The sequence below is a fragment of the Myripristis murdjan genome, chromosome 7 (genome assembly GCF_902150065.1).
Source record: "Myripristis murdjan chromosome 7, fMyrMur1.1, whole genome shotgun sequence".
Lineage (NCBI taxonomy): Eukaryota > Metazoa > Chordata > Actinopteri > Holocentriformes > Holocentridae > Myripristis > Myripristis murdjan.
The window spans coordinates 34,608,692-34,634,270 of record NC_043986.1 but is presented as its reverse complement, the minus strand read 5'-3'; the positions used below and the strand labels follow the sequence as shown (position 1 = coordinate 34,634,270).

The following is a 25,579-nucleotide window of genomic DNA, read 5'->3' as shown; positions in this document are numbered from 1 at the left end:
AAATTCCAAATTGTGAACAGCCTGTCTTACAGATATATTGATTGAATCAAAATATCAGGTCCAGAGATTGGTGCTCCTGGATAATGTCCTCTACCCTCCTTACACTCACCTTCCTTTTCATTTTATGCACACTGTAGGCACGCACATGAAATTGCATGAATTTGCATGCATGGCACATGACAGTCAGTATGTCACTGTGATCAGCTACATTGAGGCAGACATCTGGTATGTGGCCAAACAAATTAAAAATATACTGTTCAATTTCATTTTACATTGATGTTGATGTGCTTTAGGAATTGCTTGACACCATAGGCAGGGTCTAACTGCTTCAGCTATTTCACAGCTCAAAATGTGCTAACTTAGCATTAAAAACTTTTGCTAGTAACGTTGAAAATTTGGTAAACAAAAGCAGAATTTTAGCAAAAACGATGTCGCTGGGTTATTTTCCCGGGCACACATATCTCCAAAATCACACAAATGCCTTTTTGAATGTTATGCTTGCTTGTTTCACACTAATATAAATTCTCCAGTCAAACATAGAAAATATCAAAAATAATATTTTGAGCCTGTACTGGGTTAGAGGGCTGATTCTTACTCATATCGGTTCTCCACAGCTGCCTAGAAGATGTATGACAGTCTTCTCTTATTGTTAATTACATTTCTACAGCCATCTAAAGGCAGCAGAACCAATATGTCATTCTATATTTGAGGAAGTGGTGCACATTTTCAAAGCCATGCACAATTATGCATGCGTTATCCAGTGTGAATTCTTATGCAAATTAAATCATATGCCACCAGCACCAGGATCTTGCAGAAGCACACAGACTTTCACCATCTCCATAAACATGAATTCAACCCAGAAAGGAACATTCTTGTCCAGAAATCAGTACTGAAATCCAGGTTGTGCTCACTGGGTTCAGTCTTTCCCATGTGGATGCTCTCTCAGCATATCACATAGTGTTTAAACGTTACACCTTATGAATGGCATGTGATTATGAATGGGGGTGCAGCAACACTCACCCCACCCGTTTGTGGGGTGAGTGCCTCACCTCGTTATTTATTTAGTTTATTATTATCATTATTATTATTATTATTGGTAGTAGTAGTAGTAGTAGTAGTAGTATTGTTATTTTGCTTCAGTCCCCGCCCCACCCCCAATTTTGAAGTGCACGTCCCTGGATAGGGCTAAGCTAATTTTGGAACAGTCTATAAGTTACTTTGTTACACCTTTGTTAAACCTTTTATTACACACTTGTAATTATGCAACTCACATTATCTTTGGTTACAGTAGCTAACTTGATTGATTGATTGATTGATTGATTGGTGCACTTTATTAACACAGTGAGGAAATTCTGCCTGTGGCACAGCCATCACATGCCTATAAAAGTCATGCATACTATAAAAAGACATAGAAACAGTACAACAAATATGCTATAAAAACATGTGGACAGACACAACAGAACATAGGATCATTTCTTGGTTGGTTCTTGGTGATGGGATGTTCCATGACATCAAATATATGGAGGGTGCACACTTTTGACACCCATCCTCTTTACCCTACTTGAATGGCACATCTCTCCATGAGCATTTTTTAGTGGGATCTAGAAGATTTTGCCCTTTTACACAGGTCCGAGAGAGAGAATCTGAGGCAGGAGGATGTGCCTGTCAGTACTGATGCTATGGTGGATGCAGCATACTACAGAAGGAACTTCATTACTCCTGCACCCCACTGTCAAGAACAGCTGGTGATTTACAAACACCCTTTTAAGCAGGTCTGCTAAAGACAAGGCAGAATTTGCTGCTGGTAAGCTGGCTCAAAGAACTGAGGCGATGTGTGCTGGAATCCACGGCCTCTCCTGCCCAGTGGCCAGACTATTGCTGCTTAGTGGAAGCCATTTTTGTTCGATTGTTGTCTAACTGAGTCCGAAGAAGCAAGGACAGGGCCCCCTGACAAGATGGACTCTTATCCTGCTGGATTATCGCAGCATCTGGTGGCTAATTCAGACATCATGCAGAGCACTGAACAGCATCTGGTTGAAGCCAATCAAATGACTCTCATCCAGTGGCAGCATAAGTGGGTGAAGCAGCATCCTGCAGGAAATCAACCTGCTTAGTCCATTTTCTGTGGCTTCTGAGCCTTCCCGCCTCTGGTTCTTTCATTATCCTCCCCCATGCAACCTCTGTCTGTCCTCAAGCCCTGTCCACCTTCACTTTGTTTACTGTTCCCACCCCTGTATAACCTGCCCCCCATACTCCTGTTGCCCCTCTTGCTCCATAAGCCCTTCCACCTCTACCTGCCATTAGATTAGATTAGATTAGATTAGATATACTTTATTGTCCCAAAGGAAATTCGTTGTGGGCTAAAAGTGCCAAATACACACACAAAACAACACAGTCACCACAGAGGAACAACAGAATACAACACAACATATGTGCAAGACACAACAACTACAGGACAGCACAGTGACAACAGGTTACAGGCAGCGGAGGTGAGGGCTCAGCGTCCACTATTGGACATTGTTGCCAGGATAAAAACCTGGATTAAAAATAACAAAGTGAATAAAATGTGAATAAAATGAGTAAAAGAACAAAGAGAATAAAATGAGTAAAAGAACAAAGTGAATAAAAAGTAAAAGGTTAGGAATCACAATCCATATATTGCACATTGTCAACAATAATAACCTGGGTAATAGATAACAAAGTGAGTAACAAAAAATGAATAACAGAGCAGTGTCAGGTATTGTTTAGAAGAGTTATGGATGACGGAATGAACGACAGTTTAAAACGCTTGGTTTTGTATCTTCTGGTTCTCTAACGTTTCCCCAAAGTAAGGAGTTCATATTCTGGATGGAGGATGTGTGTGGGGTCAGCAAGAATTCCATGTGCTTGTCTCAGAACTTCATCCTCAAAGATAGATTAAAGGGAGATGTAGTCTGTCTGTCCGATGATTTTCATAACTATTTTCACCTGAGTTAGGATTTTTTTTTATTTGTACAGTTAAGGAGCCATACCAGGTTGTCATGCCATATCTGATGATACTTTCCAAAACAGCATTATTGAATAAAAGCATGTTCTTCTTATCAACACCAAACAGCCTCAGCCTCCTAAGAAAATGAGTTCTTTGAGCCAGCTTACTACAGAGAAAGTCTACGTGGTCACACCATTTTAGCCTGTCATCCATAAAAACACCTAGGTACTTGTAAGAGCTCACCTGTTCAATTATGCAGTTGTCTATTGGGACAGGATTATGACTGGCATGTCCACGAGGGTCAAATATCACTTTTTTAGTTTTACGTGTGTTGGGGATGAGGTGGTGATTGTCTCACCAGGATTTAAAAAGAGCTATTTCCTGCACATTTTGACTCACCGTGACAGTCATCACTCCACAGTAAGCTCCACAGTAAGCTCCAGAACTCCACAGGTTGTTGGAGTTCTGGCTTCTGCATTCATCAGTGTAAAGAGTGAACAGAATAGGTGAGCTCACACAGCCCTGGGGAACACCAGTATACCATGGTCACTTTGCCTCCAAGGCAGGGTTTAACAAGAGGAAGGTGGTGGCCAGTGGCAGCTAGTGGAAAATTTTCTAAGTAGGGCTGTGCCACATCCAATCACTTTCACTAAACAAGATTCAGTGTCAACTGCAACTTTGTATTTAAATATTTAACAATTATTTATTCCAACAACAAATAAAGCAGTAAATAAATAAAGCTTTGACAAACACATTAGGACAGCTGATTTTTGTCATCCACACTGCAGAGTAGCCTCTAAGGCACCCTCACCCTTATATTGAAGTTAGAAATCTAGAATTGTGACAACCCTTGAACATGCTGGATCAGGCGTGGTAAATTCTGCCTGATGGTGTAGTAGATCATGCTGTGGTTGTCCAACTTGACATATTCACATAAAAACTGACCTTGGGTGCTCAAACTTTTTCTCAGGTTGGATACTCTGTGTAAAGACATCTTAAGAGTTTATAAGTGTGCTTTGCTGAAGCAAAGATATTAATAATAAAGAAATTAACAAAAGCGTATAAGTGTGCTTTACTGAAGCAAGCACTCTAGTAAAACTTTTGCAATGGTTCACCACAAAAATCTCACCGGACAGTTGACTGGTATACTAGGGCCTTTTGCTGACGATGATCTTCAGTGTGGGAGATATTGGTGTTGTACATGGCATCATAGGTAAAGATTTTCTGCTTGGCAGTGCCTCCTTCTATCACCTGTGAGGGGAATGCATAGATGTCATTGATAAGTAAAACATACCACCTACAGAAAAAAAAAAAAAAAAATCAACATCGACCACATTCCACTGACTTTATTAATATATTGGTTGATAATTATTATACCATCCACAACATAAGGGTCCAGTAAAGAATCTGTGCTTGTATTAAGGATTTATGTCCAAGATGTTATGTCCAAGATGCCTTTCTTGTAGAAAGACAGCAATTATACACACATCACATACAGTAGCTGCAAGGCTACCAAAAAACTGTTGCAGTGAAGAAAAAGTAACACCTGCATATTCTGCTCCACGCCGCAACATTTTGATCTGAGGTGGATCTTTGTCTGGAAAGGTAGTAAAGGAGGTTTGCAGCAAAGAGTCACACAAACAATACTTCAACAACGACAAACCACAATACCTTGCACACCAACCTTCAAGTAAAAAATAGTTAAAAACAAAAAAATTTAGAGGAAAATCCACAATGTGAAGACTTCAGAAAACCAATATGACATATCCAGGTATAAGGTTGACCCCAATTTTAGGCCAAAATTGGGGTCAACCTAGGACAAATTGCAAGAGAAGCAAACTCAACTGATTTTGTATCCTCAGTTTGTCCTGAGTGAGGGAAAAAAGTCCCAAGGAATCCCATTGGTGGAAAGTTTTGAAAATCACCTATTTATGACCACATATTACCAAAAAACACTGTTTTTAACACACAGGGGAAAGGGGTTCAAAATTTTACTTTCAGATATCACTATAAAAATTCACAAGTTGATTACACACACAAAGACAAGAAAAAAGTCAATTACAAGTTCTTTGAATTATTCTGTTTACACATGCATTACACAACCCCTTTCCCCTGTGTGTTAAAAAGAGTGTTTTTTGGTATTATATGGTCATGTAGAGGTGATTTTCACCAATGGGATTCCCTCACTCAGGACATCCTGAGGATACAAAATCAGTCGAGTTTGCTTCTCTTGCAATTTGTCCTAGGTTTTTTCATAAAATGACTGGACTACAATGGGTCAGGGACTGACAGATGTTTTCCATCAGTTGCCTCTTACCCCCAGAGTTCTAAATTTCTGACCTGATAGAAAAAGCTGGAACTCTTTGGTAGAGGGCTGAAACCTCCTCATTAGTTGCTCCATGCTCCCCTGGGCTGCTAATCCAGTGTACTACCTTTCTATCTCTACTTTCAGTTCCATAGCATGACAAAACAGCTCCCAGAACAACCCTTTTACGCCAACCTCATAAGCCAACTTGAATAAAGTGGAGTATGCTAATATAAAAAAACGTTCCAGTACCTATTTGTCATGTAAGTATTGCAATTATTTATGAAAGTAATGTTCAGGTTGTTTCTTCCTGGCACAAGGTTACTTTATGAAAGTCTCTCGCAGGCACTACCCGGATCTACTTTTCTTTTCAAAGAAGAATAAATTTCAATAGGGGTTCCGGGACTAATGAGGATTTACCACCATGTGGATTAATATAGAGTGATCCAACACTCTACCAGTTTTCAATTTTGCTGTAATTAGATGGTCTGGACAGCTTACGATAATCCAAGACTTCTCAATCACCTGCAGGACAAAAATTTCATTAAGATGCTTTAGTCCAGTACCTGAGATCCTACTTGCCATCTTTGCAGTATTGTTCAGTCTTTTCTCTCTGGGTCTTTCTTTAGAAATGTACATTGCCATACCAGGCGATCAGTGAAAAGCTTAAAATTGATTGATTTGATAAAGACTTTGTAAAACAGATTCATCATACATTTGTCCACATTAAAAATTCTATAAGCTTTTTTTTTAAACCAATCCTTATGTTGTCCTTTTTTACAGATTATGACAGCATTTAAATCAAATTTAAATTAGTATTTTTAGTCTTAACAATGCCATTGCACTATGGGTGATTATCTTCTTATTTGTACAGAAAATACAGTGCTTGAAACTAAGATCCACAACTTAGAATCAGAATCAGAATCAGAAATACCTTATTGATCCCTGAGGGGAAATTGGATAAGAAATTAATGTAGAACTTAATAGACACTGTGGGAATGACACAACTTCACAGGAGTGCTGTCAGATGGAAACAAAGTCAGCAAAAATGACACAAAGCTCTAACTCTACCCACTGGGAAGAACTTCGACAAAAACCTAACTCAAAACCAATAACTGCATTCCCGCTGAAGATAAAAGACACAAAGTATTCCAGCCAGCTTCAACACATGCCTGGAAGATAGCGAAGGGTGCAAAATAAACACAGAGTGGCACCCCCGCTGCTCAGTCTGGAGAACAGGTATGAACCTTTATTAAACATAAAGTCAGAAGTGGACATTAACACTGACTACTGGCATGAAAATAGTCATGGATGGACCACATGAGTCTCGAACAGTGGAAAAAAAATAAGGAAGGCTGGCACAGAATATGGTCTAAAATACAAAACCATGTCATCCTCAGACAAGATGGCAAAACATGTCACTCTAATCAGAAATATATGCCATTACAGTGGCAGCGGGCAGAGGCTGTGGGTAGGTTGTTAAAAAACAAAACAAAACAAAACAAAACAAAAAAACGGGGTTGCCATGCCTAAGATTTGACCTTCCATTCTAGTTTTTTTTTTTGTGCTCCTCACAGAACAGCCATGGTTTTTCTTCAGGTATTTTAACCCAGTGACATACAGTACAGGCCAAAAGTTTGGACACACCTTCTCATTCAATGCGTTTTCTTTATTTTCATGACTATTTACATTGTAGATTCTAACTGAAGGAATCAAAACTATGAATGAACACATGTGGAGTTATGTACTTAACAAAAAAAGGTGAAATAACTGAAAACATGTTTTATATTCTAGTTTCTTCAAAATAGCCACCCTTTGCTCTGATTACTGCTTTGCACACTCTTGGCATTCTCTCGATGAGCTTCAAGAGGTAGTCACCTCAAATGGTTTTCACTTCACAGGTGTGCCTTATCAGGGTTAATTAGTGGAATTTCTTGCTTTATCAATGGGGTTGGGACCATCAGTTGTGTTGTGCAGAAGTCAGGTTACTACACAGCCCACAGCCCTATTGGACAACTGTTAATGTAGGAGCCATGAAGTAACGTATGGTGAACTGTAATTTTGTGGTTTAAATTTGGGTTATTTTGGTTATTATATTTTGTTATTTTTTGTTGGTTAATATCACAGCAACTGGGTCACAGGGATATGGGTGGTAACCTCCTAGTTAATATAATCACCTGGGCACTGGCACGGCGGGAGATATAACAAAGAAAGAGGGTGAGTGACGGGAGAGGCCGTATTTTTTGTTGACCGCTGTTTTTGCTTTTGATCGCTGTGATTGTTTTTTTTATACTTTGAGCACGTTACAATAAGTTGTTCTAATTCTATAATAAAACTCGTTAAACGTATTTTTTGATCTCAGCGAATATTTTGTTTGTACAGCGTGTCGGACAATCAGCAAACACCCTAAGCTCAGCCTCTCAGCGACTTCTTTGTTTATTATAATAGTCGCTACATTTTTGTCAACAAAAAAAGGCATTAAAGAAAACAACACCGGACAGCGCAGGGGATTCAAGGATCAAATGGGAGAACGGATCATCGGAGATAAATGACGGAGGAAGGCACCGGCTCTCAATTATTACAACATCGGGAGAAGCACTCAAAAGCCAGGTATGCTTACCGGTGTATATGCGCATTAAGCTGTGTAATAATGGAAGGAATGCGGCTTGCATATTCTCTGCTCTGAGTCCATTGGGGACAATTGTTTGATTGAACCGGTTGGGAGAGTGGTCATCCCGATTGCTGGCATTGATTGTGTGGATCCGGTGCTGTGAATTCTCCTTGCTGTCAGATGAGGAATCTAAGCTTTGTCTCTTTGAAGTTGCTGCTGCGCTGCTGATGTGTATGTGACGTTTTCTGGAGGAATTTCCTTTCGGTCTGTGGAAGTGTTTGGATGCACAAATGTATTGAAAAGGAACTGGAAAAAGGAAATAAAAGAGGAAAATGAGTCAAATAAATGTTGTTTCAAGTGCTGAAATGGAGAGTGGAAAAAGGCAATCAAAGCTCACTGCAAAGGCTATGGAGAATAAAATTGAAAAGCTTCAACGGGAAAGGAAAATGAGTGTGAATAAAGTTAAAGGGCTCATACCACAAATGAAATCATTCATGAGAAACAAGGAAAATGTCTCACAGGTACAATCTTTTTTGGAGAGTTTAACTGAATATTGTGAAAATGCCACCATGTCACATAACATGTTGATTCCTTTACTCCCTGAGGAAGAACAGAAAAGACACAATGAATGGTTTTCTAGCATTATGGGCTACAGCAATACATTTAAAAGGGATGTTGAACAATGGTTGAATGAACCAGAGGAATTAATCCACGTCTTTCATGCTCAAGCTGATTCTGGTGAAATGAATGAACAAATATCCTCTCCAACAGCTGATGAACCTCAGCTATCAGCTGCTTCCATAATCAATACAGATGACATGCAAGACAATGTAAAACCAAGCGACAGTGTGTCAAATGTGGGAAGCGGAGGTTCCAAATCACAAAACTCTGCTGCAGGAAGAAAGTCTGTTGCTTCCAGTGTTTCTTCTGCACGTCTCAGAGCAGAGGCTGACTTGGCAGCTTTAAAGATGAGGCAAAAATTATTAAAAGACAAACATGAACTGGAAGAAGAGGAGGAACGGCTACGTAAAAGGAAGGAGCAGCTTAAACTGGATGAGGAAATTGCAGCAAACATGGCTAAACTGAATGTGCTCAAGTCTCGGAGCATCCTAAGTGGGAAAACCTCTGTAACTAAGCGCTCAGATGGAATGAACTCCTATTTGGAAAAGGGACAAGGGAAAGCACAGACCCTCAGTGCTAAAGCAAAGACATTTGTACCCCAAATGTCACAACAGGAAATCAAATATATTCATCAAGAGGCAGGAACAAGACCTAAGGAGAAAAATCCATCTCAGTTAATTTATCCTGAACTTATGTCACTTAGCACCTATGAACCCAAGCTGCATGCAGTGAATCACAGTTCTCAAGAAAGAACACAAATGCAAGATGGAAATGCCTTCGAGGTAAATATTGTTCCAAATGAAGATCAAAACAATATGTTTGGCATTATGAGGAAACAAAATGAGATCACAGCACTGTTGGTACAGCAGCAATGCCTTTCTTCGTTACCTAAGAGGGAGATACCAGTGTTTGATGGTGATCCATTAAAATATCATACATTTGTGAAAGCTTTCGAAAACAGTGTGGAGAGGAACACAGCGAATCACAGTGACAGACTGTATTTTTTGGAACAGCACACAAAAGGTCATCCCAAAGAACTGATAAGAAGCTGCCAGCACATGGAGTCTGAGAGAGGATATGCTAAGGCAAAAGCTTTGTTAAAGGAGCAGTTCGGAAATGAGCAGAAGATTGCATCCGCATACATGGAAAGAGCTCTTTCATGGCCATCAATCAAAAATGAGGATGTAAAAGCTCTGCAAGATTACAGCCTTTTTCTCAGAGGTTGCTGTAACATCATGGAAGAGGTGCAATACCTGCATGAACTGGACATGCCGGCTAACATGTTAACCATCATAAGAAAGTTGCCCTACAAATTTCGGGACAAGTGGAGGTCTACAGCCTGTGAACTGCAGGAAAGGCGAGGCCAGAGAGCTACATTCATTGACATTGCAAACTTCATTGAGAGACAAGTGCGGATTCTAACTGACCCAGTGTTTGGAAACATACAGGACGCCCCATCACTGACAACTAATAGAGGCATGAATAAGCCTAATCAACAACCTCGTTCTGGAATTAAGGGAACCAGCTATGCTACCACTGTAGCCCCTGTGATAAACAGAACTCAGCCTGGAGCTAAAGGAAAGGAGCGTGTCGAGTCGGCAAGGAGGACATGCATCTGCTGTGGAGGAGGACATACATTAGATTTGTGTCCACAGTTGGGAAAGAAGGCACACAAAGAGAAGATAGGCTTCTTAAGAGAAAATGGTGTCTGTTTTGGCTGTTTGTGTAGTGGACATATCAGCAAAGTTTGCAGAAAACGGATTACCTGTGCAGAATGTGGTCTGAAGCATCCAACTGTACTTCACATTCCTCAAAGAGAAAAGGACAAAGATTCTGACCAAGCTGAGAGGAAATCAGAGTTGTCAGTGGACAGCGCTCTGATGTCCAGTGGGCTTACAGGGGCTGGTGATAATGACTGCAAACTTCCCATAGTTCCAGTACAAGTGAAGTCGAAGAAGGGTAGTAAGATTGTCACCACCTATGCTTTCTTGGACCCAGGAAGCTCTGCAGTGTTCTGTACAGAGGCCTTAATGGAGAAGCTTGATCTTGTAGGAAAGAAAGTCCATATTTTGCTACGGACGATGGGCCAGGAGAAAATTGTGAGTAGCCATGTTGTGCCAGGACTGGAAGTGGCTAGTTTGACTGAGGAGCATTTCTGTGAGTTGCCCAAGGCTTATACACAAGCATACATGCCTGTTCACAAGGGAAATATTCCAAAACAGAGTGATATTCAGAAATGGCCTCATTTAAAGCATGTTCATTTGCCTGAGATTGATGCAGAGATTGAACTGTTGATTGGGACAAATGTTCCTAAAGCCTTGGAACCCTTGCAAGTCATTTGCAGTGTTGGAAATGGACCCTATGCAATCAGGACAATGCTGGGCTGGACTGTGAATGGGCCACTGAAAGGAGACAGTGGTGATGCTGTGGATGGTGAGCAGCCCAAGTTAACAGTGAACAGAGTGTCAGTTGTGGATTTGGACCAACTTTGGCAACAGCAGTTTAAGGCAGACTTCCCCGAATGCAGCATGGACGAACAGCCTGGCATGTCAAGGGAGGATCGGAAATTCATGGAGCTGGTCACAAGTTCAGCAAAGCAGGTCAATGGCCATTATCAGATCAATTTGCCATTGAGGGAAAAGGACATTAGCATGCCAAATAATAGAAAAATCGTTGAGCAGCGTGCCTTGCACCTGAAAAGGAGGCTTCAGAAGGATTCCTCATTTCATGCTGACTATACGGCCTTCATGAATGATCTTGTTGCCAAAGGCTACGCTGAAAGGGTGCCTGAAGTGGATTTGGAACGTAGTGATGGCAGGGTCTGGTACATCCCGCACCAAGGTGTTTACCATCCTACAAAAAAGAAGATCAGAGTTGTTTTTGACTGTGGGGCGAGTTTCCAAGGAACATCACTTAATGCTCATCTCTTACAGGGTCCAGATCTTACCAGTTCGCTGATTGGAGTGGTGAGCAGATTCAGGAAAGAATCAGTTGTGATCATGGCGGATGTGGAATCAATGTTTCACCAGGTCAGAGTACCACCAGAGGATGCCGATTTATTGAGGTTCCTCTGGTGGCCTGCTGGAGATTTAAGTCAAGACCTTGTGGACTTCAGGATGAAGGTGCATCTCTTTGGGGCAACGTCCTCTCCCAGCTGTGCCAATTTTGCTCTCAGGAAATGTGCAGAGGACAACAAAGGACAGTTCAGCCAGGAAACAGTGGATAAGGTTCTACATTGCTTTTATGTGGATGACTGTCTTGTGTCTGCGGCTTCAGAGGAGAAAGCTGTGTCTCTTTATCATGAGCTCGTTGCGATCTGTGCTAAAGGTGGATTCCAACTCACAAAGTGGATAAGCAACAGACGGGGTGTTCTAGCTGCAATACCTGAAGAGCACAGAGCTAAAGACATGAAAAGGTTGAACATGGACCAGGATTTGCCACCTGTGGAGAGAGTGCTTGGTGTGGAGTGGTGTATCCAATCCGATACCTTCAAGTTCAAGATTGTTGTTAAGGACAGACCACTCACCAGGAGAGGAATCCTCTCTACAGTCAGCTCCATCTATGATCCTCTTGGTATCTTGAGTCCTGTTGTCTTGTCTGCAAAGAAGATCTTAAGGGATCTGTGTAGGAGAGCACTTGGCTGGGATGATGCCATACCCCACACCGTGGCTCAGGAATGGACAAGTTGGCTGAGTGAACTTTTCCATTTGGAGAAATATAACATCATGAGATGTCTGAAACCTCTGGACTTTGGCGAGGTGACTACAGCACAATTACATCATTTCTGTGATGCAAGTGAAGATGGGTTTGGAGCAGTGACTTACCTGCTGTCACGAAATGCACACTCACAAGTACACAGTGCTTTTGTCATGGGCAAGGCTAGGGTGGCGCCACTGAAACCTGTGACCATCCCCCGAATGGAGCTCATTGCTGCCACCATGGCCAGTCGCATTGATGTTTTGTGGAGGAAAGAGCTGCACATGGATCTTCAGGACTCTGTGTTTTGGACTGACAGTACTTCGGTGCTCAAATACATCAGGAATGAGACTTCCAGGTTCAGAGTCTTTGTTGCCAACCGAGTCACAGAGATTCACAAGGCTTCACAACCCTCTCAGTGGAGGTATGTTGAAACTGCAAGTAATCCAGCTGATGTCGCCTCCAGGGGTGTGAAAGTGGATGCATTTCTCAAGAATGCAACATGGGTGTCGGGGCCGAGTTTTCTCCTTCAACCTGTGAACGAGTGGCCTGTCAATCCTGGGGATGTTCATCAACTTCCAGCAGATGACCCTGAGGTCAAAAGGGCAGCCACAGTGAATGCTCTACAGGCCAGCGAGGAGGCTGATGCAGTGACCCGCATGATCCACCACTTCAGCTCTTGGATCCGTTTGAGAAAGTCAGTAGCTTGGATCTTGAGATTTAAAACTTGGCTCTCATCTCTCTGTCAGAAGAGGAAACAATTGAACATGGCTCTTGCACAGTCTGGCTTGGATATGGAACAACGACAGTGTTCATTGGAGAAGGATATGGAAACATTCAAGAGAAAGATGGCTCCAAGTTGTCTATCAGTGGAGGAGCTGGAGAAATCAGAGCTGGAGATCATCAAGTTCAGCCAAAGGAAGAGGTTTCCAGAGGAATTCTCCATGCTGGGAAAAGGCAAAAGTGTCAAGGGTCATAGTCACATCCACAAACTCTGCCCACTAATGGAGGATGGTGTTCTGAGAGTTGGTGGTCGGCTCAGTAGGTCATCTATGCCAGTAGAAGCTAAACATCCCATAATACTGGCAAAAGACTTGCATATCTCAACCCTTATTCTGAGACATGTCCATCAAGAGGTGGGACATAGCGGGAGAAACCACATGTTGTCCAAGCTGCGTGAAAGATACTGGATCACGGGAGCTAGTGCAGCCATAAGGAGTGTTCTGTCAAAATGTGTGACCTGTCGACGATTGAATGCTCAGCCAGTGTCTCAGCAGATGGCAGACTTACCTTCCGAAAGGATTGTTCCAGATGAACCTCCATTTACTCGGGTTGGAGTGGACTATTTTGGACCTTTTGAGGTGAGGAGCAGAAGGAGTGTTGTGAAGAGGTATGGGGTAATTTTCACCTGCATGGCCATAAGAGCAATCCACATTGAAGTGGCACCTTCACTTGATACTGATGCCTTCATAAATGCTCTCAGACGCTTTATAGCGAGACGTGGCCAAGTACGTGAATTGCGCTCTGATAATGGGACAAATTTTGTAGGAGCAGAACGTGAATTGAAGGCATCCATTGAGCAGTGGAATCAGGCACAGATTAATGACGTCCTCCTTCAGAAAGGGATAAAATGGACTTTTAACCCCCCAGCTGGTTCCCATCATGGAGGTTCTTGGGAAAGGTTAATTAGATCAATCCGCAAAATCCTCAATTCCACCTTGAATGTACAGAGTTTGGATGAAGAAGGCCTTCACACAGTACTCTGTGAAGTGGAAGCCATTATCAATGGCCGACCGATTACAAAAGCTTCCATGGATCCTCATGACCTGGAAGCATTGACACCTAATCACCTGCTGCTGTTGAAAGCTTCACCATCTTTGCCACCAGGAGTCTTCCAGGAGGCTGACATGTATGCTCGCAGGCGATGGAAGCAGGTTCAGTACATGTCAGACCTGTTCTGGAAGAGATGGGTTAAAGAGTACTTACCTCAATTGCAGGAGAGACAGAGATGGTCAGGAGTGAAGCGCAACCTTGTTCCTGGAGATCTGGTGCTTATAGCGGACAACACAGCACCTCGTAACTCCTGGGTCATAGGACGAGTCTTGCAAACTTTTCCGGACAGAAGAGGCTTTGTGCGTCAGGTGCGCATCAAAACAAAGAGTAGCTGCCTGGATCGGCCTATAACCAAGGTCTGTTTGCTACAGGAAGCTGATGCTGGATGTGGAGCGGCTGGTGTGGATTGATGCCTTGACCTCTGCTTTGACCTTTGACTTAAACTTTGACACTTTGACTGACAGTGACTGTGAAGATCACAGATCACTACAGGGCTATGTGCTGGTAACCTCTGGCCCTACTGACTTATGACTTTTCACAGGATCGGGAGGAAGGAAGAAGACAAGAAATGTAAAGTGATTATGTGGATTGATTATTTTTATTTCATGACTCCTATTGTGCATAATGTGGGTAATTATTGAGTGATAGCACAATAATTAGGGGCTGGTGTGTAGGAGCCATGAAGTAACGTATGGTGAACTGTAATTTTGTGGTTTAAATTTGGGTTATTTTGGTTATTATATTTTGTTATTTTTTGTTGGTTAATATCACAGCAACTGGGTCACAGGGATATGGGTGGTAACCTCCTAGTTAATATAATCACCTGGGCACTGGCACGGCGGGAGATATAACAAAGAAAGAGGGTGAGTGACGGGAGAGGCCGTATTTTTTGTTGACCGCTGTTTTTGCTTTTGATCGCTGTGATTGTTTTTTTTATACTTTGAGCACGTTACAATAAGTTGTTCTAATTCTATAATAAAACTCGTTAAACGTATTTTTTGATCTCAGCGAATATTTTGTTTGTACAGCGTGTCGGACAATCAGCAAACACCCTAAGCTCAGCCTCTCAGCGACTTCTTTGTTTATTATAATAGTCGCTACAGTTAAAATACATATTATGGCAAGAACCAATCAGCTAACTAAAGAAAAACGAGTGGCCATCATTACTTTAAGAAATGAAGGTCAGTCAGTCCGGAAAATTGCAAAAACTTTAAATGTGTCCCCAAGTGGAGTCGCAAAAACCATCAAGCACTACAACGAAACTGGCACACATGAGGACCGACCCAGGAAAGGAAGACCAAGAGTCACCTTTGCTTCTGAGGACAAGTTCATCCGAGTCACCAGCCTCAGAAATCGCAAGTTAACAGCAGCTCAGATCAGAGACCAGATAAATGCCACACAGAGTTCTAGCAGCAGACCCATCTCTAGAACAACTGTTAAGAGGAGACTGCGCGAATCAGGCCTTCATGGTCAAATAGCTGCTAGGAAACCACTGCTAAGGAGAGGCAACAAGCACAAGAGATTTGTTTGGGCCAAGAAACACAAGGAATGGACATTAGACCAGTGGAAATCTGTGCTTTGGTCTGATGAGTCCAAATTTGAGATCTTTGGTTCCAACCGCCGTGTCTTTGTGAGACGCAGAAAAGGTGAACGGATGGATTCCACATGCCTGGTTCCCACTGTGAAGCATGGAGGAGGAGGTGTGATGGTGTGGGGGTGTTTTGCTGGTGACACTGTTGGGGATTTATTCAAAATTGAAGGCACACTGAACCAGCATGGCTACCACAGCATCCTGCAGCGACATGCCATCCCATCCGGTTTGTGTTTAGTTGGACCATCATTTATTTTTCAACAGGACAATGAGCCCAAACACACCTCCAGGCTCTGTAAGGGCTATCTGACCAAGAAGGAGAGTGATGGAGTGCTGCGGCAGATGACCTGGCCTCCTCAGTCACCGGACCTGAACCCAATCGAGATGGTTTGAGGTGAGCTGGACCGCAGAGTGAAGGCAAAGGGGCCAACAAGTGCTAAACACCTCTGGGAACTCCTTCAAGACTGTTGGAAAACCATTTGAGGTGACTACCTCTTGAAGCTCATCGAGAGAATGCCAAGAGTGTGCAAAGCAGTAATCAGAGCAAAGGGTGGCTATTTTGAAGAAACTAGAATATAAAACATGTTTTCAGTTATTTCACCTTTTTTTGTTAAGTCCATAACTCCACATGTGTTCATTCATAGTTTTGATTCCTTCAGTTAGAATCTACAATGTAAATAGTCATGAAAATAAAGAAAATGCATTGAATGAGAAGGTGTGTCCAAACTTTTGGCCTGTACTGTACATCATCATAATACATGCATTTCTGATTGGAGTGGTTATAGCTCATTGTTTTATGGTATAGGTAGGGCCTTAACAATGACTCCAGTCCATGGGCCCCCAGACCCCTAAGTCCAGTCCTGTGTATGCCACACAAATAAGAATATAGAAACTACAAACACCCAGGGCACACACGCACACACAAACACACACACACACACACACACACACACACACACACACGCATGCATGCATGCACACACACATGCGCGCGCACACACACACACACACACATACACACACATACACACACACACACACACACAAACACTATGGTCCTATAAAAGCACATATTTGAAATCGTTTCAGTCATCAAAGAAAATAAGAAATTCTAAGAGTGACTTCCTGAAGCAAGCATACTAACAGTGCAAACAACAGTAGTGTGCTATGTTGAGGTTAGCCCTCTAATACTGAACAGTAAGGGTGTAATTGTTTGGTGTACTTTTTACGTCATGGTTGGATCCATTTATCATTGGCTGAGGAAGCCAAAGGAGTTTCAACCATAGAATGAGCAGGTAATAGCATAATAAGTAATAACAATAGTATCATGGTTCACCTGCGTGTTCACTCGAAACCACACAATCTCTCGGAGGCTGCCGTCAGTTTGGAAATTGCACTTGAGGGTTACTGTGTCTCCGATGACAACAGGAGGCAGGGGCTCAGTGGTGACAGTTAAATAACCTGGTGGTAAAACAAGCATTTTGTTACATGGAAATATTATACATGGAGGTGTGGAAATAACACTCAAAAAAAATTAATAGCATTACATTCTATGATTTTTATTATGCTGTGTAGGCCTTAGGCATTTTATCTTTTATTTATTGGTTTATTTATTTATTTATTTATTTATTTTTCATTTATATGCAACTCAAGATGCATTACTGACCTTGATGTAAGCATGTTCACAGGTATTCTTAATTCCTGGAAGAATTTCTTTTGGAATTTATCCTTACTCTTGTACCTACAGGTTAAAGTAAAACTTAAAAAAAAAACTGTAAAACTTTTGTTCCAAAAACTTTGAGTGTCATGCAGGTGTCTATGACTCAACATCAATGGCACAAGTTAGCATCAAGTGCAGCATATACTGAAGAGATGCCCTGTCCCCCTTGCTGTTCTGTATAGGCCTAAACCCCCTCAGCCAGATCATCATGAAGAGTGGCTTCAGATACTGGCTTCGAAGTGGAGCAATCATCGGCTACCTCCTCTACATGGATGACATCAAGCTGTATGCCAGGAATGAGCGAGACATCAACTCACTGATCCACATCACCAGGCTCTACAGCAACAACATCAGAATGTCATTCAGACTGGACAAGTGTGGTAGGATGGTATCAAAGAGGGGCAAGATGGTCACAACTGAAGGGGTTGAACTAAAGGCAGCACAGAAAATGTGCATGACAGCTACAAATACCTTGGAATCCCGCAGACAAATGGAAACCATGAGGATGCAAGGAGGTCAGCCACAACTGATCCTGAAGAGCCAGCTGAATGGACAGGTCAAGATCCGAGCCATCAACACCTACACCCTGCCGGTGATACGATACCTCGCTGGTGTAATATCCTGGCCACAGGAGGAGATAGAGGCCACTAATATCAGGACAAGGAAGCTCCTCACAATGCACGGAGGGTTTCACCCCAAGTCCTGCACCTTGTGGCTGTACACTAAGCAGAGAGAGGGAGGCCGAGGACAGGTGAGCATCAAAGCCACAATCCAGAATGTAACAACAAAGATGCATGAATACATCAGGAAGATGGCCCCCGGTGATGACCTGCTAAGTGAATACCTCAGGCAGCAGAAGCCCAATAAGGAGGAGGAAGAGGAAGAGGCACTATCATGGAGGGACAAGCCTCTGCATGGTATGTGCCACCAACAGTTAGCAGAAGTGGCTGATATCTAGAAAACATACCAATGGCTGGAAAAGGCTGGACTGAAAGACAGCACAGAGGCACTGATCATGGCAGCACACGAACAGGCCCTAAGCATCATAGAGACCGAGGTCTACCATACCAGGCAGGACCCCGGGTGCAGGCTGTGCAAAGATGCCCCTCAGGCAGTACAGCACATCACAGCGGGGTGAACGATGCTGGCAAGTACAGCATACATGGAGCGCCATAGTCAAGTGACTGGCATAGCGTACAGGAACATCTGCGCCGAATTGGGGCTGGAAGTCCCAGAGTCAAAATGGAAGACACCTAGAACGGTGGTTGAGAACAACAGAGCCAAGATTCTGTGGGACTTCCAGATCCAGACGGATAAGCTGGCAGTGGCTAATCAACCAGACATGATGGTGGTTGACAAATAGCACAAGAAAGCAGTAGTGATAGATGTAGCGATCCTGAGCAACAGTGGCGTGCACAGGATTTTTTAAGGGCAGGGGCAAAAATTAAAAAAGGGCACTCTCCCTAGGGGTTCCGGGGGCTTGGTCCCCCAGGAGAAAATTTTTGAAAATTGTACATTTAAATCCATCAATCTGGTGCCTTTTGAAAGCAAAATCAAGCTAGATTGAATAACAGTGGTGCTCCGACCTATAGGTCTAGGGCTATGTGAAAATACAGGTGCAAAAAAACCTCATGAATTGCAACTCTACTGTGACCAAATACACAGCAGGGGCGGGGGTGGGGGTGTCCTCGCCTGTTGAACACCAGAACACATATAAATATGTGGAATTTGTTAATATGTTAAATCAATATTCCACTGAACAAAGTTCATGATAGAACCACACAGTCTCTTCAAAGATTTTAGTGAGGAGAGGCAGGGCAACTCACTCTATTATACATGGGCTACATAGCAGACAGCATAAGAGAGAACAGAAATAAAATGACAATGACAATTAGAAATGTATTAACTATTTTATTATGAAAACAACGTGAAATCACTTTTATTATTTTCCAGATTGAGACAAAGGTACAGCTACCTGGGCTTTCATAGCCAATTCTCCTCAAAATGATCCATGAACAGAAGTCTTTATCTTCTCTGAAACTTTGCAGATTCTCTCTATATGCAGCTTCTGTGTTCTTGTCTCTATCTCTGCAACTTATTTGTGTATCTGTATCCCTGCTTCTCTATCTGCTTACCTGCATCTCTGAAAAAAAGAGCTCATGTGATTTTTATGCATTCGTCAAACCAAAAACTAGATGGGGCCATATTACTGTATTACAATATAAGACATTTTCAACCAGAGGGCACTTTAGTGCGGCACTTTCAGCCAAGAGGGCACTAGGGGTGCAGCGTTTTCAACCAAGAGGGCAATTTAGTGTGTCAATTTCAACTAGGAAGGCATTTTAGCGCAGCGTTTTCAACCCCAAAAAGCGCACTTTAACGTGCGATTTTCAACCAGGAGGGCAGGACTATAGACTTGACGAATACATTAGCTAACTTGTCTTGTTCATTTACTTTCTAACTGACTTAACACTTAAGAGACATATTGTCTGGAATCTCCCTGGCCTTTACCCTCCTGTCCGTTCCATATGAAGTGAATAGGACATAATGCTCTCACTTGAAAGTCTGATTATTTATGACTTTAAAAGAAGGATAAAACAAGGGGAGTTGTTCATAGATATTACACAAACGAAGAGCTTACAATATAACACAAGGAACCAAAACAAATTTGATGAGGAAATTTGTTATTTTTCATTGCCTTTGCTGCAATTCTACACAATCTAATACATACTTTCTTGAACCTGATAAATGCATATAGCCTGATTTAGAAAATATCTAGTGTTGAAAGATGAACATCATTCAGCTTTGATACATTTTATATCATTACAATTTTAAAAGGAAAATCATGGCTTGGAAATCAGCAACTAGCATGTTTTTTGTCCTTTGAAGGATTACACATCTTTATTTTCTTAAAAAAAAAAAAAAAAAAAACAGATTAGCAAATATGTTGTTGTTGTTCTATTTGGACAAGAGGGGAAGCAAGCATTATGGCATTTTATTCTCTCAAAATTAATTTATTCATATATTCATCCACAAAATGAAAATGATTTGCAGCTTTACTGTATGTGTATGTATTCTCTCTCTCTGTCTGTCTTTCACTCCACACAATCAGTCATCATCAAAATAGTAATGAGAGTGAGAACAATATAATTGGCACTCTGCTTAAAGGGAACAATATGAGGAAAACTGATTGATTGACTCAATCCCAGTGTCCAACACACCCACTAATAACATTCATCTCATCCCCACCTCATTCCCAAATGTCCCAGTCACATCTTGTCACTTAAATACCAAAAAGTTGCTATAACACCCCCTGCACACTGCACTGGACATTTTATGTTTACTGTTGATTTTGTACATTAATTGCTGAAACGTTTTCTGCTATCATACCCCTTTGTAAGTGCTGGAGATACCTGGACATGATGTCATGTTGTCTATTTTGGGCCATTATCCATGCAGATGATAAACATATATCACCAAACAACAAAATAGGCCCATGAAGGCACAGTACATTGCAACTAACAGCGTTAAAGCTAAAAGGGTAGATGTTTCCTTTCAGTGCTTTCACTAATCCCAGTTTTATTCACTGACTACCTCCCCTTAAGAAGATGTGATTAAATTCAACAGCAAAGTACAGCAGTTGATACATTTCTTTATGATAATGTTTGTCATGAATTTGTGGGATGGTAATAAATGTAGGAGCAGGAGGAGAAAAGATAAATGTAACTTTTTCATTACCATAGATTAGATATAGCAGCTCAGCATCAATTGCTGCAGTTTCAAACCAGATATGTCTGATTCAGTAGACAGCCTGGCTGTCTGAATCTACTCTCATATAGCACAGCACTTAGATGCACTAATCCCCTGCACAGGCACACATTTGAGAACAGGACCAACAATATCCTTCTCACTCTGAGTATTAACGTTGTGTTTGGATTTATATGGCGCAATCTGTCGTGTTAATGCAGAAATACATAATGATAATAATAGAAACCACATGCAGTTCCTATGCATAAAACAGAATAATTATCAAGACTATAACACTAAACCCTATGTAGTGTTTATGTTTGCACTTGGGTTGGGATTAGCTGTCTATAGAAAGACCCCTGACCATCAGTTGAACTGCTGGGACCAAAAGACAAGCTTACAGAGCCCATGACTTTATACAAAGGCAGCTTGGTAGTCCTGGGTGGCGGTCTAATCTCCTGTACCATAATGGAAGGCCCCACCTCCACAATGCCAGCCTCTACACCCTGACGTCAGACATGATTCCCATGTTTTTCCCCTTAATCCCCTTCCAGCTTTTTGTCCAAAGAGCCAGCAATTTACTAAGATCTGGCCTGTACATACACACACATTCCCATACAACAACACAAATAATATGGAGGACAGATCACCACATTAGAATAGCATTAAAATTACACACACACACAAAAGGGAATGAACCAAGGTAACTGATTCATTCTGTAAACATCACAAAGCAATTATTGTGGATTAGTTTTAGTGGGCAAATTTAAAACACAAGTCATAGATGCATGCTAAACTGAGAAGGACAGCACATTAATGTCTTTGGGTTTATTCCCATCATGGTCTTTCAGGCTAAATGATCAACTGTAATATGATGGAAGTCATCAGTGTAGTATTGTGGTGAACTGGCACACAAAGCCATAAACAGTTCAATTGCCCAAACAACACAGTACAATCATATCTGGCCCCAGCCTCCAAACAATCATAACTCTTGAAGGGATATTTAACCCATTTAAAAAATAAAATAAAATAAAATAATAATAATAAAAAAGATATTTCACTTGCCCCCTATCATTGTTGCTGAGTGCTGGATACTGGCTGGATGCTCCAAATGCTAACTGTTGGCCTCCTGCCATTGAGCTGGACTTCCACCCAGCTAACATAAGAAATAAGGCTGACTTATCTGAGCCAGGTCTCTCTTTTCATTGTGAACTCCCCAGATAGACATGGGTGTTTTGTCCATCTTAAATAAGAGAGCCCAGACATGTTACGGTCTCACTTAACTTTGTTTTACGAATAGTTTGGATGTCCAAAACGAAGCTGCTATCTGTGTGAAATACTGGAAGCTCACCTCATGTTAATACCCTTCTTTGGTCACAGAGCTCCGTCCATTCACTTTGTTGGAGGTTTGAGCAGCAACAAGCATTTAATCATTTTAGAGGCCAGATTACCTTGAGCAATACGGGTCACAGTGAGACAATGTGCTTTATCCCTCAGAAAAATCAATCTCAAAACAGCACTGGGTAACTACTAGATGGCATGTTTTGCAGCTTTCAAGCCACATTGTTAAGCTGCTAACATGTTATTGTACACTCTCTGTACAAAAAATGCTGTGTTATTTTAAATTTATAGCTTTATGTTATCATAAAGAGCCTAGAGGAACCCTATGAAAAGGCTTCGTAGTGGATTTATCCCCTAAATTAATTGTGGTAATGTGCTGTCCTCAGTCAAGCACGCATAATTAAGTTAAGCATATTGAGTGCACAAACCACAAACTAATCACAAAATCAAATAAGATGACAAGCAGGTAAATGTTTTATGTCAACAATCACAACTTAGAAAGAAAATAATCATAACTTGAAAACCTCCAGTGTAAACAAAAATGATTTGTGCCAGCCTTACAAGGTGTCAAACTCAACAAAAAGGTGTTTTCCTTATGTTTAACCTCCAGCACACCTCTGATTACAATGTTATGTGAAATATGTCCAGAAAGAAAGTATTGCTTTAGGTAACCTCCACTTACCAGCTGCTAAACTGCCAATATCTGCAGCGAGGAGAAGGCAGAGAGTAAGAAGACCAGTCATCCTGTTGGGTTCTGGTGGTCACATGGACAGATACTCCATCTGTTATCAGAGCAAAGGATGCCGGCAACGTTTCATCTTCCATCCTTCATACTGAAGCTGACTCTGCTGCTCTGGCTTACAGTGGGAGGATTACAGCAGCTCTCTCTACATTCTCTCTACCTTTAAAGAGGATGTAGAGAGAGCTGCTGTTTAGATCTTGCATAATGAGCTGTAATTTAGATCTTGCATAATGAGCTTTGCATAAAGGTTTTCCATATTCATAGAAGACCCATTAACCAGAAAAAAATGAACAGTGCAGTTGTCTGTACATTGATAGTTTACCCATTAAAAAAAAATGATATTATGTCACCACCCCAAGATGTAGGACAGTAGTTGTGCTCTCTTCCTCTCATTGTTACTGAGTGCTGGATACTGGCTGGATGCTCCAAATGCTAACTGTTAGCCTCCTGCCACTGAGGTGGACTTCCCCCCAGCTAACATTCTGAAAAATAATTGTCTTAATCCTCTCAAATGGATAAATAAACAAAGTTTGAGTTGGATAATGTGTAGCACACATATTTTACAACCTGCAATGGTGTTTAAAAAAGTATTGACCTTTGGGGAAAAAACAACAACAACAGCCAAGAATTATCAGTGGAATTATTTAGTGTGCAGTATAAACTGGCAGGTGCCTGAAAGGTATGAGAGAAATGTGAGATAAAGTGGAGGAAAAGAAGAAACTAGTCACAGCATTACTCGCCAGCTATCTTTTAGTAGGCTCCTCTGGAGAATATTATTTTTTTCCTCCATTATTTGTTCCTGTGTTCAAAGAACAGCAACTCATGCAATCTACTTCCATCTCTGTGGTGACCATACCGCCTGGGGCGGCATTTTTTCATGTCACGTGGGGGGCGGCCCAAGCGCAAAAAAGTGAAATAATACCTTTTTTCATAAGGGGCGAACTATCCCTTTAATAACCTCGATCCCCACACACCTATACACCCATACTAATGTTGTTGTTTGTGAATGGGAATTAAACATTAATGTTTTTTTTATTTTTTTTTTTTATCAGAGACTATTTGTAGCCTACTTTTTTGGCCATCAAAATGACAATTTCAGCAGTATAAATGTTGTTGCTGTCAGCCTTGTGCTTTGTGTTTGGCCCGTCTGTTGTATCCACCTATCTTGCCCGCTCTTGCCGTGCTCAATCCACCAACTCACCTTTGACACTCTTGATGTACAAATAGTGGGTACACTATTTTTCCCAGGAAATACCTACACTCCAAAGACTGCTACACTGGATCTCCTCCAAAAATTAAGGAAACAATTTGCATGCAGAGTTGTGAGTTACCTCAACTTGTGGTGAGGCTAATGATGCTAACATGGAGTTGATGACTGCTTGGTGTTTTGTGCAATGCATTTTAAAAGCACCAAACTCCTGTTGTATAATCTTGCTCAAGTCCTCCACTGTACTGATGGATGTGTGGCATGCTACAAATATGGCAATTCTATTTTCTTCAAAATAGCCACCCTTTGCCTTTGCTGATTACTGCTTTGCACACTCTAGACATTCTCTCGATGAGCTTCAAGAGGTAGTCACCTGAAATGGTTTTCCAACAGTCTTGAAGGAGTTCCCAGAGGTGTTTAGCACTTGTTGGCCCCTTTGCCTTCACTCTGCGGTCCAGCTCACCCCAAACCATCTGGACTGGGTTCAGGTCCGGTGACTGTGGAGGCCAGGTCATCTGCCACAGCACTCCATCACTCTCCTTCTTGGTCAAATAGCCCTTACACAGCCTGGAGGTGTGTTTGGGGTCATTGTCCTGTTGAAAAATAAATGATAGTCCAACTAAACGCAAACCGGATGGGATGGCATGTCGCAATTTCTGAGGCTGGTGACTCGGATGAACTTGTCCTCAGCAGCAGAGGTGACTCTTGGTCTTCCTTTCCTGGGTCGGTCCTCATGTGTGCCAGTTTCGTTGTAGCGCTTGATGGTTTTTGCGACTCCACTTGGGGACACATTTAAAGTTTTTGCAATTTTCCGGACTGACTGACCTTCATTTCTTAAAGTAATGATGGCCACTCGTTTTTCTTTAGTTAGCTGATTGGTTCTTGCCATAATATGAATTTTAACAGTTGTCCAATAGGGCTGTGGGCTGTGTAGTAACCTGACTTCTGCACAACACAACTGATGGTCCCAACCCCATTGATAAAGCAAGAAATTCCACTAATTAACCCTGATAAGGCACACCTGTGAAGTGAAAACCATTTCAGGTGACTACCTCTTGAAGCTCATCGAGAGAATGCCAAGAGTGTGCAAAGCAATAATCAGAGCAAAGGGTGGCTATTTTGAAGAAACTAGAATATAAAACATGTTTTCAGTTATTTCACCTTTTTTTGTTAAGTCCACATGTGTTCATTCATAGT

The 25,579-nt window shown here is 41.7% G+C and overlaps 1 protein-coding gene across 2 annotated transcripts in view; it reads right to left on the bottom strand.

Moving 5' to 3' along the window:
* Positions 1-24,620, bottom strand: part of igsf21b (immunoglobin superfamily, member 21b) — a 52,211-nt gene extending 27,591 nt beyond the window's left edge. Inside the window, exons 1-4 of one of the 2 annotated variants that reach the window (XM_030056192.1) lie at positions 24,507-24,620; positions 23,116-23,215; positions 16,962-17,086; positions 4,098-4,219 (exon numbers count right to left, since the gene is read on the bottom strand). In XM_030056192.1, coding sequence (XP_029912052.1) covers positions 4,098-4,219; positions 16,962-17,086; positions 23,116-23,176 — 308 coding nt within the window. In that variant the 5' untranslated portion in view covers positions 23,177-23,215; positions 24,507-24,620. Of the gene's footprint in view, positions 1-4,097; positions 4,220-16,961; positions 17,087-23,115; positions 23,272-24,506 lie in introns of those variants that run through there. The other variant, XM_030056191.1, reaches the window with a different exon arrangement.
* Positions 24,621-25,579: the final 959 nt, after the last annotated feature.